The 13,323-nt window shown below is 36.3% G+C and overlaps 2 protein-coding genes across 2 annotated transcripts in view; both read left to right on the plus strand.

Moving 5' to 3' along the window:
- Window positions 1–8,526, plus strand: part of LOC111626905 (papilin-like) — a 12,500-nt gene extending 3,974 nt beyond the window's left edge. The window contains exons 4-19 of the mRNA XM_023370433.1: window positions 463–619; window positions 2,324–2,517; window positions 2,592–2,759; window positions 2,825–3,019; window positions 3,089–3,271; window positions 3,348–3,521; window positions 3,586–3,771; window positions 3,843–4,019; window positions 5,300–5,415; window positions 6,928–7,063; window positions 7,138–7,305; window positions 7,371–7,565; window positions 7,634–7,816; window positions 7,941–8,126; window positions 8,199–8,375; window positions 8,447–8,526. Coding sequence (XP_023226201.1) covers window positions 463–619; window positions 2,324–2,517; window positions 2,592–2,759; window positions 2,825–3,019; window positions 3,089–3,271; window positions 3,348–3,521; window positions 3,586–3,771; window positions 3,843–4,019; window positions 5,300–5,415; window positions 6,928–7,063; window positions 7,138–7,305; window positions 7,371–7,565; window positions 7,634–7,816; window positions 7,941–8,126; window positions 8,199–8,375; window positions 8,447–8,454 — 2,603 coding nt within the window. The 3' untranslated portion in view covers window positions 8,455–8,526. The remainder of the gene's footprint in view (window positions 1–462; window positions 620–2,323; window positions 2,518–2,591; window positions 2,760–2,824; window positions 3,020–3,088; window positions 3,272–3,347; window positions 3,522–3,585; window positions 3,772–3,842; window positions 4,020–5,299; window positions 5,416–6,927; window positions 7,064–7,137; window positions 7,306–7,370; window positions 7,566–7,633; window positions 7,817–7,940; window positions 8,127–8,198; window positions 8,376–8,446) is intronic.
- Window positions 8,527–10,231: 1,705 nt separating this feature from the next.
- LOC111627336 (homeobox protein SIX6-like) lies at window positions 10,232–13,293 on the plus strand. The gene is made up of 2 exons (XM_023370897.1): window positions 10,232–10,874; window positions 12,710–13,293. Exons 1-2 carry the CDS (start codon window positions 10,249–10,251, stop codon window positions 12,885–12,887), a joined length of 804 nt encoding a protein of 267 aa, XP_023226665.1. The 5' UTR covers window positions 10,232–10,248; the 3' UTR covers window positions 12,888–13,293.
- The last annotated feature ends 30 nt before the right edge of the window (window positions 13,294–13,323 follow it).

The following is a 13,323-nucleotide window of genomic DNA, read 5'->3' on the forward strand; positions in this document are numbered from 1 at the left end:
GTTTTAAATTCGAATTTGTTATTGCGTATTGGTTCGATTATAGAACGATTGTAAACGTTTCAGAAAATTGATCAAATTGAAAATAGTTCGTTTGATTTTCGGCAATTCTCTTCAGCGGTAGGTGTTATATAACAATTACTATGGTTATTGAAATATTGGATGTAAATGGGGTTCGCTTGCAAAACCTCCGCTGACGAAGTCGCGGGTAACAGCTAGTTGTAAATATTCACATTTCACTAAGTCAATATATTTATAAAGGCTAAAATGTATTAACAGACTTAATACACTTTAGCCTTAGTTTATTAATGTGCAATGTACAATTAAATAAATAGGCAAAGAGAAGTCCTTTCTCATAAAAATTCTGATTCTTACCTCACAAAGTACTGCGTGTTTTCCAGGAATCCATAATTTCTCATTTTCATCCAGCCTGTTTACTTACATCGCCCATATTTTTTTTTCTAGCTTCACCACTAGGAAATCGATGCAGTTTGAATTTAGGAGCTGTATTCGAGCAATTAACGGCCGAACAACCCGGCATGATTTATTTTTATGCGGTAGCTTTAGATGTATCGGCAGATCTAAAGACTAAAATAATGATTTCTAACCTCAGTATAGCGAAGTAAGAACTAACTCGATGTTTACAATCTACTTTAGATCGAAATTACCTGGTATATAAAGTTTTCAATTATGTTATTTATCGTATTAAATAGCTGATCGACACTCGCTTGTCCTATACGGATCGGAAGCTGGCCTCATAATGGCGTCCATAAAACACGTGACCGGCAGTAGCCAATCATATTTTGACCCCGCCAGTTGACCATACTCTGGTTATAGAGGGTTCTATTAGTGTAAGAATTTTACACCGCAAATGTCACGTGTAGATCCCATTACTTTATACATTTGTTATTGTACGAGATATTTCAGTTTAGCGCCACACTCGATTATTTATCAATGTTATAGTAATTATTATTAATAATGATCTTCACTATTATTGTATGATGGAGGCCAGTTGTTTATCTCTTAATTAAGAATGGTATGAGAAAGAAAAGTTCAAAATTGTACAAATCTTATCCACATCTTTGCAGCGGAAGTAAAGTAAAAGTGATGCCAGCCACATATAATAACCTAGTCACGTTATTCTGTGAGAAAAGTGGAACAATGTTTACCTAAAATCTCTACTTTTTAAAAATTCTTTCCGTCCTGCGGGCATAAAGTGGGCCTTTTTAGCAAGCCCATTTACCGGGCCTACAATGGGATTTCCGGATGGTGGGGAACGGGACTCGACCTATTCAAAAAATTACTGAAATTTTTCGATACCGGATCCCCAGAGCGGCAGGCTATCACCATAACTGCTCGGCCATTCGATCGTAAGAAAAGTACAGTACACTTATACTCTGCGAAAATTTCCCGTACACCAAAATAATTGTTCCAAAACATTATGAATTACACAATGAGTGTAGCAGACTACACGCATTGTGTAATTCATAATATTAAAGAATATCCTTGATAAATTATATTGACAACTTATCAATCGCATATCTTGCATTCAACGGACATTCTAAATTAAAATAATCATTAACTGTAACGAATTAAGCCTTGAAAATGAATCCAAGTTGTGCCATGGTTACAGGAATGCAAGCGGGTAATGCTACTACGTATTGCATTTTATGAATTCCGTAGATAATACGAATTATTAGAAGAGTTCCGGACAAACAAACAGACATCAGAATCTTTTATAAACACTAAATTCATATAGAGAAATTATCAGTTTGTTAGTTATATCGTTTACAAGACATTATTAAATAACCTTAATTCCTAATTATTTAATGTGAAAGAACAGGTGATGATAAGTATTATCTTTATAAGCGCATGTTTTTTTATTATATAAAAAATAATTTTTAAAAATTTATATTTTAATAAGATATTTTTCAATGGTTAACGAGTAATAAAAATGCTTTTAGCACCAATTCATAAAAATCATTAATGTAAATTACAATTTCCATTATTAGAATTAGCGTTAGAAATATTGTTAATTGCCATATGTTAATGTAAATTCGTGTACTAACTTCATTCATTCACGAAAATCCTTAATTAAACACAACTTCCTTCTTCACATTTTAATTACGCAACTGTTCCATTAAATTTCAATATTTAGAATGTTTCTCCCGGCCAAATTTCGTTAATTTATTATTGTTTTATTAATACGAAATGCTAGCATGATTCATTAAAATCTATCAACAAGCTGAATTACAAAGAAAATTACTTATAAACAATTATGTAAAAATTACATTAAAAAATAATAATAAAGATACACATAAAAAAGTAACTTTTTTTCCAACAGATGTTTTCTTAAACATCCTTTCCACGTTTATCTAAAAAACGATAACAGAAATCATATCTTTAATAAGGTATTGTGTATAAAAGCCGACTCGACGATCCACTCTTTCACTTACTTCTCGAGTAGATCAAACATGAAGGTGTTGCTAATTCTGTGTACCGTCGCTCTCGCATACGCTTGTAATTACGATTTTTAGCATTTTCCTTCGTATATTTGTCTTCTCGCGTTCAATGTATAACGTTTTCCATTGCAGCCAAACCATCCTGTCGACTAGAACCCGAAACGGGTTTGTGTCGCGCCCGCTTTCCTCGTTTCTACTACGATCCCGAAGATGACACCTGCAAGAAATTCGTCTACGGAGGATGCGGAGGAAACGATAACAACTACGAAACCGAAGAGGAATGTTTAGCGGATTGCAGAGGTAAGAACCACGTTTATTCTTCGAGTGGTCCCGACCCAGTCACACTTTTGGTATTTTAAATTAAGAAACCGAATATTCTGTGGATTCCGTTGCTTATTGCCACCTGAAGCCGGAACGAGGAATGTGCTTGGCTTACATGCCGCGTTATTATTACAATGCCAAAACGCGTAAATGTGAGAAATTCATCTATGGAGGATGCGGTGGCAACGCCAATAACTTCGAGAGTCGAGAGGCATGCGAAGACAAATGCATCCAGCCAGGTAAATTCTATTGTTTCACATAAATGCACGAAAGTTCTTTTTCTTCTTAACCGTTATTTTTGATTACAGAAGTCGAGTTTGCTGAGGTTCCTGTTTGTGAACAGCCAGCAGAACCTGGTATGTGCCTCGCTTACATGCCTCGTTTCTACTACGATAAGACTGAAGGAAAATGCAAGAAGTTCATTTATGGAGGATGCGGAGGCAACGACAACAATTTCCGTACTCTAGAGGAATGCGAACAACAATGCGGAGGTAAAAATTCTCATTTTCTTATTCATAACTGAACTGAACCGATAGTTTTAACTCAAGATACTGACTTTCCTTACAGCCCAATACTACGAATCCACGTGCCAACAGAAACCCGAAACCGGGCCCTGCCGCGGATACTTCCCACGTTATTATTACGACGAAGAGAAAGGAGAATGCAAAAAATTCGTCTACGGTGGATGCAAAGGCAACGACAACAACTTCCAAACGGTAGAAGACTGCGAAACCACCTGCAGTAAGTGTCCTTTATCCGCTTCGTTTATTAAAATTCCATACTAAGGGCCGCCGTATTCCTACAGAAACCCAAGGGAGTCAACCCAGGAGAGTCTGTTTTCAGGAGAAAGTAGTTGGTCCTTGCAGAGCAGCTTTTCCTAGATTCTACTACAATCAGAAATCTGGTCGATGCGAATCTTTCATCTACGGTGGGTGCCAAGGAAACGAGAACAATTTCGAAACTTTAGACGAATGTCAAGACACCTGCGAAGGTATATTTTAAAAGTTTTTACAGCTTTCTGGGCATTCGCGCAATACCGATTAATATGTTTGTTTGCCATAGTGTCCTCGGCTGAAGTAGATTGCTCATCTGAACCCGTGACGGGTCCATGTCTCGCTTACTTCCGTCGTTATTACTACGACCAAAACACCCAAACTTGCAAAGAGTTCGTCTACGGTGGTTGCCAAGGGAATGGAAACAACTACAAAACCGAAAAGGAATGTCTCCAAACCTGTGCCTGTAAGTATATTTGCCTTACGAATCAACGAGACATTTAAATCGTGTGATAATAACGAGATTATCTTGTTTCAGAATTCTGAGAATCTTCTATCTAGTCAATACTGAAGACTACGCGAGAAATGATTAAAGAAAAGAATAAATTTTCATTTTAAATATTAATTTATTTGTCATTATTGTTTATTATCTACATTAAAGTTAGGCTGTTGAAATACTTCCATTTTCGAAAAAACATTAAAGAGAATTGTAGGAAAATTACTTTATTTTTGAATTTTCAAAAATAATCACGTGATATTTCTAACCAATCAACGATTGAAAACGGTTATTAACGCTTTTAAAATTTAAAAATATTTTCGGTTATTGATCAACCAATAGTAACATGAAAATCTTTGTAAATTTCACACCTATTTTCTGAAAACTACGTCATTATTTGAGTCTACGTGCTTGAAATAAGCAGCTTCGACCACAAAATATAACACAATAATGGGCGACAATAAATAAATACAATATCTCTAACATATAATAGAAAATATAGTTGTATATCAGTAGTGTAAACGGGTGTTACCACTCGTAAATGCGAAATTCTACCGCTTCTTTCTCATTTGCAATGACGTAAAACATGTTAAATCACTTACAAACATTTAAAATTGTAATTATAAAGATGATAATTCTTATTTTTATATAATATTTAAATAAAAAATGTAAAATTCGAAGAAAGTAAAACGATTGATAAATACACCGGGCTCTCGCTAATCCGGTCTCATTGCCAGATTAGACACAGTGCCGGATTATCGAGAATGCATAGACTTTAAAATAGCAAATAACGTGACTTCTCGCCCTTCGGTACAGAGTTTTTTTTCTTTTGGTGTCAGATAAGGAAGAGTGAGAAGTATTTACAAGGTCTGTCCCAAAAGTAAGTGTACAGATTTTTTATTTAATGAATGTGCAGCTTAACACATCATTAATTGGTATTTTCACGTTGCTAGATATCTTAGCAGCGTGTCTAGACCCGTTTCAAGTTGATCGGTTAAGTCATACGTTCACAATCTCTGTTTGTGTAAGATATAGTGTTTTAACATATCGTTACGTTTGAAACAGAAAAAAAGTCTCGAACAATGTTACGCTATCAAAGTTTTGTGTAAAACAAAAGAAATCTGCAACCAAAGACATTTACAGGTTTAACCGAAGCTTATGGAGATGCCACCTTATCGAGAAACACGGTGTTTAGATGGCACAAAGATCCAGGGTAAAGACGATGCTTATCGTTTTTTTTTTTTCGATAGCCGTGGAATTGTGCGCAAAGAATTTTTATCTTCAAGACAGACAGTTACTCAGGCTTTCTAAGAAGATGGCTTCGAAAAGGGTCAAGCAAATCCGCAGAGATATTGCGAAAGATTGGGTGCTGCACCACGATAATGCGCTATCAATTTGAGAGTTGTTGGCCAAGAAAAAATCCCCACACCTCCACAACCTCCCTACTAGCTCCGTGTGACTTCTACTTATTCCCTAAGATAAAATCCAAGTTGAATAGGGTCATCTTTTCGCGACAGTGAGAACCATCGAGAAAAGTTGCAACCGACGAACTAAACACTCTTACGGAAAACGACCGGTACTGCTACGACCAGTGGAAAAACTTTGGATCCACCGTGTGACCCCCAAGAATCGTACTATCAAAGAGATCGTTGTAGTTTGATGTAACTCTTGTGTATTTTGAAATAAAAAAATTAGTACACTTACTTTTAAGACCTCGTACAATTAAAACAAAATTAACAAATTGTTGGTTTTAATTGCACTTTTTTAATTCATAACTTTGATTATTAATTGGGTCCAGTATAAATATAAATGTTTCCTATGTATATCCTACATAAATACTCAATTTATGGTCTACATAACATCCAACAAAGATCGGAAAAAATATAGTACCTCGAGGCCCTATATCTCTTACATTGATTCTTATAAAATATTCCCCTTTAAATGAATTTATGCCACAAACAAGAGAATTTTGCATTTTAACAATTATCTTTATAGTCAAGTCGTCACAATTCTGGGCTTTTTCTGGGCCAATCATATTTTAATTTTAAAAACCACGTGATTTCCGGCCCAGATCGGAAGTTCTATAAGTTTTTCATATCTGGTTTGACCTCATCTAAATCCATCCTCGAGACTAAGGAAGGACGGACAGACAACAGTGGGAATATATAGGTCTATAATTTGAAAATTGTAGCCCAATTGTTATATTAATTCTTCCGTTATGAAATCCTAGAAATGTTCTAATTTTTGTTCCAATTGTTATATTATTTTTAGAGAATTTAACACTTTTTCCAACATTTATTAGGTTATCATCGAGATAACTCTGGAAGTATTACGGAATTTCGTATAAAATTTATAGATAATTTCTATAATATGTTTTGTAATATGTTGCAAAATGAAGATTATAATCCGTCTTATCATTAATTAAGAGAATAAATAAACAATCGACTCGGATACGGACAATTTTCCAATCGTTCTACGTTACGTAACGTCTTACCATTCAAGAAAAATGCTCCCGCATTTATTAGAAACGTAAAGTTTCCGGGTCAAAGGTTACGAAAAGTTTCTCTTTGATCTTTCCCACCAGTGGCAAAGTGTATAAAGACATTCAACAGTGGTAGTTGATGCCAACCCGCTACCAACTACCACATCGAAGAGTAGTTGTTCAAGGGATTAGCACCTATTACCAATGTTGAATGGTTATATATATATATATATATATACATATACATATACTTTCGTAGCCGCAATCTAGAATTGCGAATTGCCCGGCCAAGTTACATAAAACGGTGTGTATATAAAATATGCCATGAAAAGTAAACTTTGCATCTACCAGATGTTTGGTCAGACACAATTTACACGTTAATCTATAAAACGATAGCCGAAATTCGTATCTAAGAAGATTAATTCAATTCCTTCCTATAAAAGTGGATTCCGTATTCGTTATCTCACATTACTTCAAGTATCAAACATGAAGGTGTTGCTAATCCTGTGTACCGTCGCTCTTGCATACGCTTGTAATTACGACTTTTTGCATTTTCCTTCGTATATTTGTCTTCTCGCATTCAATGTATAACGTTTTCCATTGCAGCCAAACCATCCTGTCGACTAGAACCCGAAACGGGTTTGTGTCGCGCCTACTTTCCTCGTTTCTACTACGATCCCGAAGACGACACCTGCAAGAAATTCGTCTACGGAGGATGCGGAGGAAACGATAACAACTACGAAACCGAAGAGGAATGTTTAGCGGATTGCAGAGGTAAGAACCACGTTTATTCTTCGAGTGGTCCCGACCCAGTCACACTTTTGGTGTTTTAAATTAAGAAACAGAATATTCTGTGGATTCCGTTGCTTATTGCCACCTGAAGCCGGAACGAGGAATGTGCTTGGCTTACATGCCACGTTATTATTACAATGCCAAAACGCGTAAATGTGAGAAATTCATCTATGGTGGATGCGGTGGCAACGCTAACAACTTCGAGAGTCGAGAGGCATGCGAAGACAAATGCGTCCAACCAGGTAAATTCGAAATTTAAGACTCAATCATCGAAAGATTCTTTCACTTCTTGAATATTCTTTACTTATAGAAGTCGAGTTTGCTGATGTTCCCGTTTGCGAGCAACCAGTCGAACCTGGTAAATGCCTGGCTTTCATGCCTCGTTTCTACTACGATAAGACTGAAGGAAGATGCAGGAAATTCATTTATGGTGGATGCGGAGGAAACGATAACAACTTCCTCTTTTTTGAGGAATGCGAGAAACAATGCGGAGGTAAAACTGCTTAACTGTTGTTGTTATTAACAGAAACCAGTAGTTTTCATATCGCCTGCAGTAAGAGTCCTTTATCCGCATCGTTTATTACAATTCCATACTAAAGACCGCTGTGTTCCTACAGAAACCCAAGGGAGTCAACCCAGGAGAGTCTGTTTTCAGGAGAAAGTAGTTGGTCCTTGCAGAGCAGCTTTTCCTAGATTCTACTACAATCAGAAATCTGGTCGATGCGAATCTTTCATCTACGGTGGGTGCCAAGGAAACGAGAACAATTTCGAAACTTTAGACGAATGCCGAGACACCTGCCAAGGTATGACGAATTGAGATTTTTGGAAAATTAAGACCATGGGCGCGAGTCTGATTGGATATCTGTTTGCCATAGTTTCTTCTGCTGCAGTAGATTGCTCATCCGAACCCGAAACGGGTTTATGCGATGCGTTATTCCGTCGTTACTATTACGATGATGAAAGTGAAACCTGCAAAGAGTTCGTGTACGGAGGATGCGGTGGCAACGGCAACAACTACAGAACCAAAGAGGAGTGCCTCAAAACCTGCGCCAGTAAGTGCTCGAAACCTTACAAATTGATGGAAGGATTAAGAATCTTCTAAATTTAATTTATTTCTCCACAGAATTCTGAAGATATTAAAAATGATCCGATCTTTCGTGTAATTTTACTTACTATATTAAACTTTAAATATATAATTCGAAATGTGTTTCCGTTTTTTAATAATAAAAATGAAAACTTAACACTAACACTACTGTTATTATTGGATATGTCTCGAAAACGAGCAATCTTCACGTACTTATGACGTTCTTGACGTACAGTGATACGTCGGCAACACGTAACAATCGAAATGTAGATTTGAAGTTGTTTAAAACAGACAACGCAAAATCGGGTAAAACAAACAACGGAATAGACGTAATACTTTATTCTTCTACATCAAAATATGAGAAAGCATAAGTATAATTAAATAAAAATAGAAATCTGAAAGACAAAGCTAATTCTAATCTACCTTTTCTAATAGTTATTTTGAATACGTAAAGGGTGTGTCAGGCATTGAAAGAAGAGTCGAATGCCTCCTCAAGTACGGTTACGTCGCGTAGTACGACTTTAACCCGGAGAAGGCATTCGACTTCAATTTTAGTTATAGAATCTGTACAGATGCCAAAGAGTTTAACACAAAGTATCTACGAAAATGTTGACGTGTTAAGCGTGGAGTATGTACAGGTAGCGTCTAAGACGAGCAAAGAAATAGAGCAATCGACAGAGCGGAAATGACATCAAAGCAACGTGGCGCGGAACTTCAAAACGTGTGCTAGATCCGTTTTCGGTCACCCCTGCGGGGTGGAACCCATGGGGGAACACAAACCCCGGTACGACATCTCCTCCCACTTAATCTTTCGGACAGGGGAGTCTAAAGTACATCCCTATCGACAATGAACTGTTTGCGACCAAAGAAAAGAAAGAGGACAAAGGAGGACGTGTGAAAAAAGGTGCTAGTCCGGGCGTCAAGTGGCGAACGGACACAAATTGAACCAGGGATTGTAAAGCTCGCCATTGTCCTCCACGTTGTGCTTTTCACCGCCTTGGCTTTAGTCCGAAAATCTATTCTTGTTCGAGACAGATTACCCACTCCAGAGGTGTCTAACACTAAAGTTGATGGCGTACGAACGTAACGGTCCAGATTAAATCTCTCGCACCCTGTTAAAACAATGGTTTCTGAGGGTGCCAGGGTGTTTAAACGATTCCCATTGGTCGGTCGAGGGGGAGAATTTATCAATCGATTCTATCATTCGCTCGGGAATTCTTCTTTTGTGTGTTAAACGGTGACAGAGATGAACTCCATTTTTTAAAATACACCTCGTCGTCGGTCGTCGCTTAAAATGAATTTTCTTCGGAAATTAAGCGAAAATACATATATTATGTGCCCAATATTTTAATTAGTGAACGTGTTTTCCTACCATTATAAACATTTCGTGTTTAAATTAAGTATTTTTCATGACCAATATCTTATGTAAGTGTAACCTTACATATTATCCTGTTTAATGTGTTCTATCCCCGTATGAAGAGCACCCATCTATATTCGTATCCACGAGACAAAAGTCATAAATTTAGGAAATTTTCGTGTAATCGTGCCCACTTTTAGAGGAAAAAATACGTTTAAAGGGTGCACAACGAGGCATACAATCGAAAATTATATACAGTTTCCAATATCAAGAACACTACAATATACCTTCGAGTGGCACCATCGAGGAGGAAGTAACAAACAACATTTTGCCAATCACTACCCCAAAATAAGCCTTCTTTTCTATATACCACACGTCAATCACGAGTGTGACGAATAATAAGGGAGGAGTGCGACGTCACCCCGTAGGAGCGCATCGATTGGTAGATGGCACCGTCATATAGAGAGATCACCTGGTGTTGCACATGACGTCCGAATCTCTTGCAACGTTCGTCTCTTCGCAGCCTTCTGAAGAAATGCCCGAATATTTGTCTTATGCAACGAATTCTACCTACTCCTTGGAACAAATATCCTGCGTGTGTGACGTACTCCTTGAATCAGGAGAAATTCAACAGCTGAAAAACTTTCTTTGCTCCCAACGTTTGAACGAATCATCCAACAAGACATGCAATCAGTCGATCCTTAGAGCGCAGGCTGCAGTAGCCTACCATCTAGGAAACTACAAGGAATTGTATTCTATCCTAGAAAACAATACCTTCGATCCTAGGTACCACAAGAAGCTCCAGGATTGGTGGCACGAGGCTCATTATCACGAGGCAGAGTACATAAAAGGTAAATCCTTAGGAGCAGTCGATAAGTACCGTGTAAGGAGGAAGTTTCCTTTTCCTAGGACTATTTGGGACGGGGACGAAATTAATTATTGTTTTAAGGAGAAGTCTAGGAAGATCCTGAAAGAATATTATCGTCAAAATCATTATCCCAATCTTAACGAGAAGAGTGTTTTGTCAGAAAAAACTGGATTAACACTAACTCAGGTCAGCAATTGGTTCAAGAATAGAAGGCAGAGAGATCGCACCACTAAGATCAATTCGTAAGTCACATTTTTCAATTCTCATCCTATTTAACTAGACTTTTGAGTTAGACACTTTTCAGGCTATTTACAGGGGTTGTTATCTCACTTTAAGGCTGTATTTTAGTTGTCATTTAGTCTTAAATGTTAAGGATACAGTTTATAAGCCAGAAACGAACCTTTATCGCCCCTAAATTAGTGGATTTTCGTGTTTTTATCTAAAGAAATCCTTTCTACGCTAAATTTGGTAGTTTAAGGGTCCTAAATATCCTAAATTTACCAAAAATTAGTCCCTTTAACATACACGACACTAAGCAAAGGCGTTATACGAGAAGGATAGTTAACAGAACACTATATAAAGTCAGAAACCCGATCTGTGGTAATTTAAGACATCGAGATGCTCAGGATAAATTAGAACTCTTCAAATTTTGTATAGAAAATAATAGATTTTTTAAAGTAAATAGATGACAAGAGGTCCACACCACAAAATTATGGATTCTTCCACAGGATCTTTGAAGGATAATGGTAGAGTTTTGACTAAAAGAAATGCTGTCAAGTATCCAAGTACGGACCAATGGAGACAAGTTACAATGGAAGGTAAAGAAAGGTGGAAAGGGGGGTTATGTATACGAGCACCTCGCTTGTATACTTAGATAACAGTCTATATTCAATGGCGTAAGAAGTATGTTAAACGTTGAAAATCGAAGGGGGGTCTTTGTTAGAATAAATGCGGTCGTAGCAGACAGGATGAGAGTAATTTAGAAGGTCTGGGGAACCTCTTTCAATAGCGAAACAATGAGTTTGAAAGCAAGAAAGGTATATAAAAAGCTCCCTTTTTTCACTTTCCTCCAACTCAAAACATTTTTATATAAACAATTTTCGTCTTTCTATAGATTTTTCTACCAAATTCTCAGCCCCTTTCACTTTCTAACCAAGGTCTTCCATTTTAATATTCCAAAATGATTGATTTTTTCGAGGTGTAAAGTAGTGAAATACTTATTTAAAATGAGCAATTGACAAATCTTTCTCATACTTGTAACATAAAACGAATATAAACTGTAATCGGTTCAAAGTTTGTTAAACAAGAAATGGAATCTCGTGTATAAAAAGGTTAGTGACATTCAAACAAAACGCTCGCATCATTTCTATTACCTTCAGTGTTTACTTCCATTTATATACACAGGTATCGCCTACATATTAAGGCACGTCACAAACATATCTTTTTCTCCCTATAAAGAAAAATCCCCACATTTTTCACTGATTTCCGTCCTTACTAACGCAGAGAGCCGTACCTTTTTTACCCGTTAACAAAGCAAAACCCTAAAAATCTCCTTATTAAAAGAGAAATCCCTACACTAACTTCGTTTAAACAAAGCAAAATCCTTACATTCTTCTTACTAGTAATATTTTCCCTTGTTAATAAAGAAAATCCTTACATTTTTACCCTACAATATGCCAGTTATTCAACCCTAAAATTCCAATTTTATTCCCTAAAAGATCTTATTAATCGAACGATCTTACACTGTTGAAGGGCATAAAATTAATTGGCGTAGGGCTTAATTTTCAACGCAAGATACTAAATTTTGTAGTGTATAAATAATTTAAAGTATTGGCAGACAGAACAAATGGAATTTGCCTAGTTTAGTCAAGTGTTAGTAACAACAATTAACAATATAAAGTTACAAAGTATCATAAACTGAACTGAAGTGAACCAAAACACGCATTTAATTGTTACGATACACTTGAAGGATGATTCGACATTTAAGGTTTTGTTTAAATTCAATTATGATGAGTCATAGATAAACTATAGAAAGGTTTCGTTTTACAAAACAGAAAACAATACTTTTTTCTTGCAGAAAAATTAAAAATTCCAACGAAAATATCAGAGAAAATCATCCAAATTGCTCCAGAAGGGACGTGCCATTATCATCCGTTCAATTTAAAATGAATCAAACTTATCATCATCCACCTCAAATGCCTTACAACGACTGCATATCTACTTATTGCGCCTATCCGATTCATCATCCTGCATGAAGATCATCACCATCGTCCTCATCATCCTCTTTCACGTATTTATCCGCATCTCTTCCGGGTGTTTTCTGTAACTACTTACGAAAATTCCTTCCATAGAGTTATTGATCTTGTATTTTTTAATAATAATAATAATAAAACAATATTTTGCAATACAATTGAAAAATATTTTCCTGTGTATTTTCAATAGAATCAATAAAAGTTTTGTGTATGTTTAAAGGTGTTTTATGCTCCTTTACTTGTTAAACGAAACATATATAAGGGTTTTTTCTAGTGTTAATTTATATACACGCGTAGTTTCTTTACATCCTTGTAACAAGTGATTTCAGGTCTGTAGGCCTTATAATAGGGCCCACAAATACAAACCTATAAGGCCTTATAGGGTAAATTTCCCAAAACAAAAATCGCTCAGATACGTTCCAAATTTGGAAAAGATTTT

Source organism: Centruroides sculpturatus, unplaced genomic scaffold (genome assembly GCF_000671375.1).
Source record: "Centruroides sculpturatus isolate CEXI.00-Female unplaced genomic scaffold, Cexi_2.0 scaffold33, whole genome shotgun sequence".
NCBI lineage: Eukaryota > Metazoa > Arthropoda > Arachnida > Scorpiones > Buthidae > Centruroides > Centruroides sculpturatus.

Excerpts from the sequence above, each read along its gene's own strand:
- LOC111627336 (XM_023370897.1), top strand. The coding sequence starts at position 10,249 with ATGACGTCCGAATCTCTTGCAACGTTCGTCTCTTCGCAGCCTTCTGAA. Across the intron at positions 10,875-12,709 it reads CGCACCACTAAGATCAATTC|AAAAATTAAAAATTCCAACG; the intron begins GTAAGTCACATT and ends TTTTTCTTGCAG.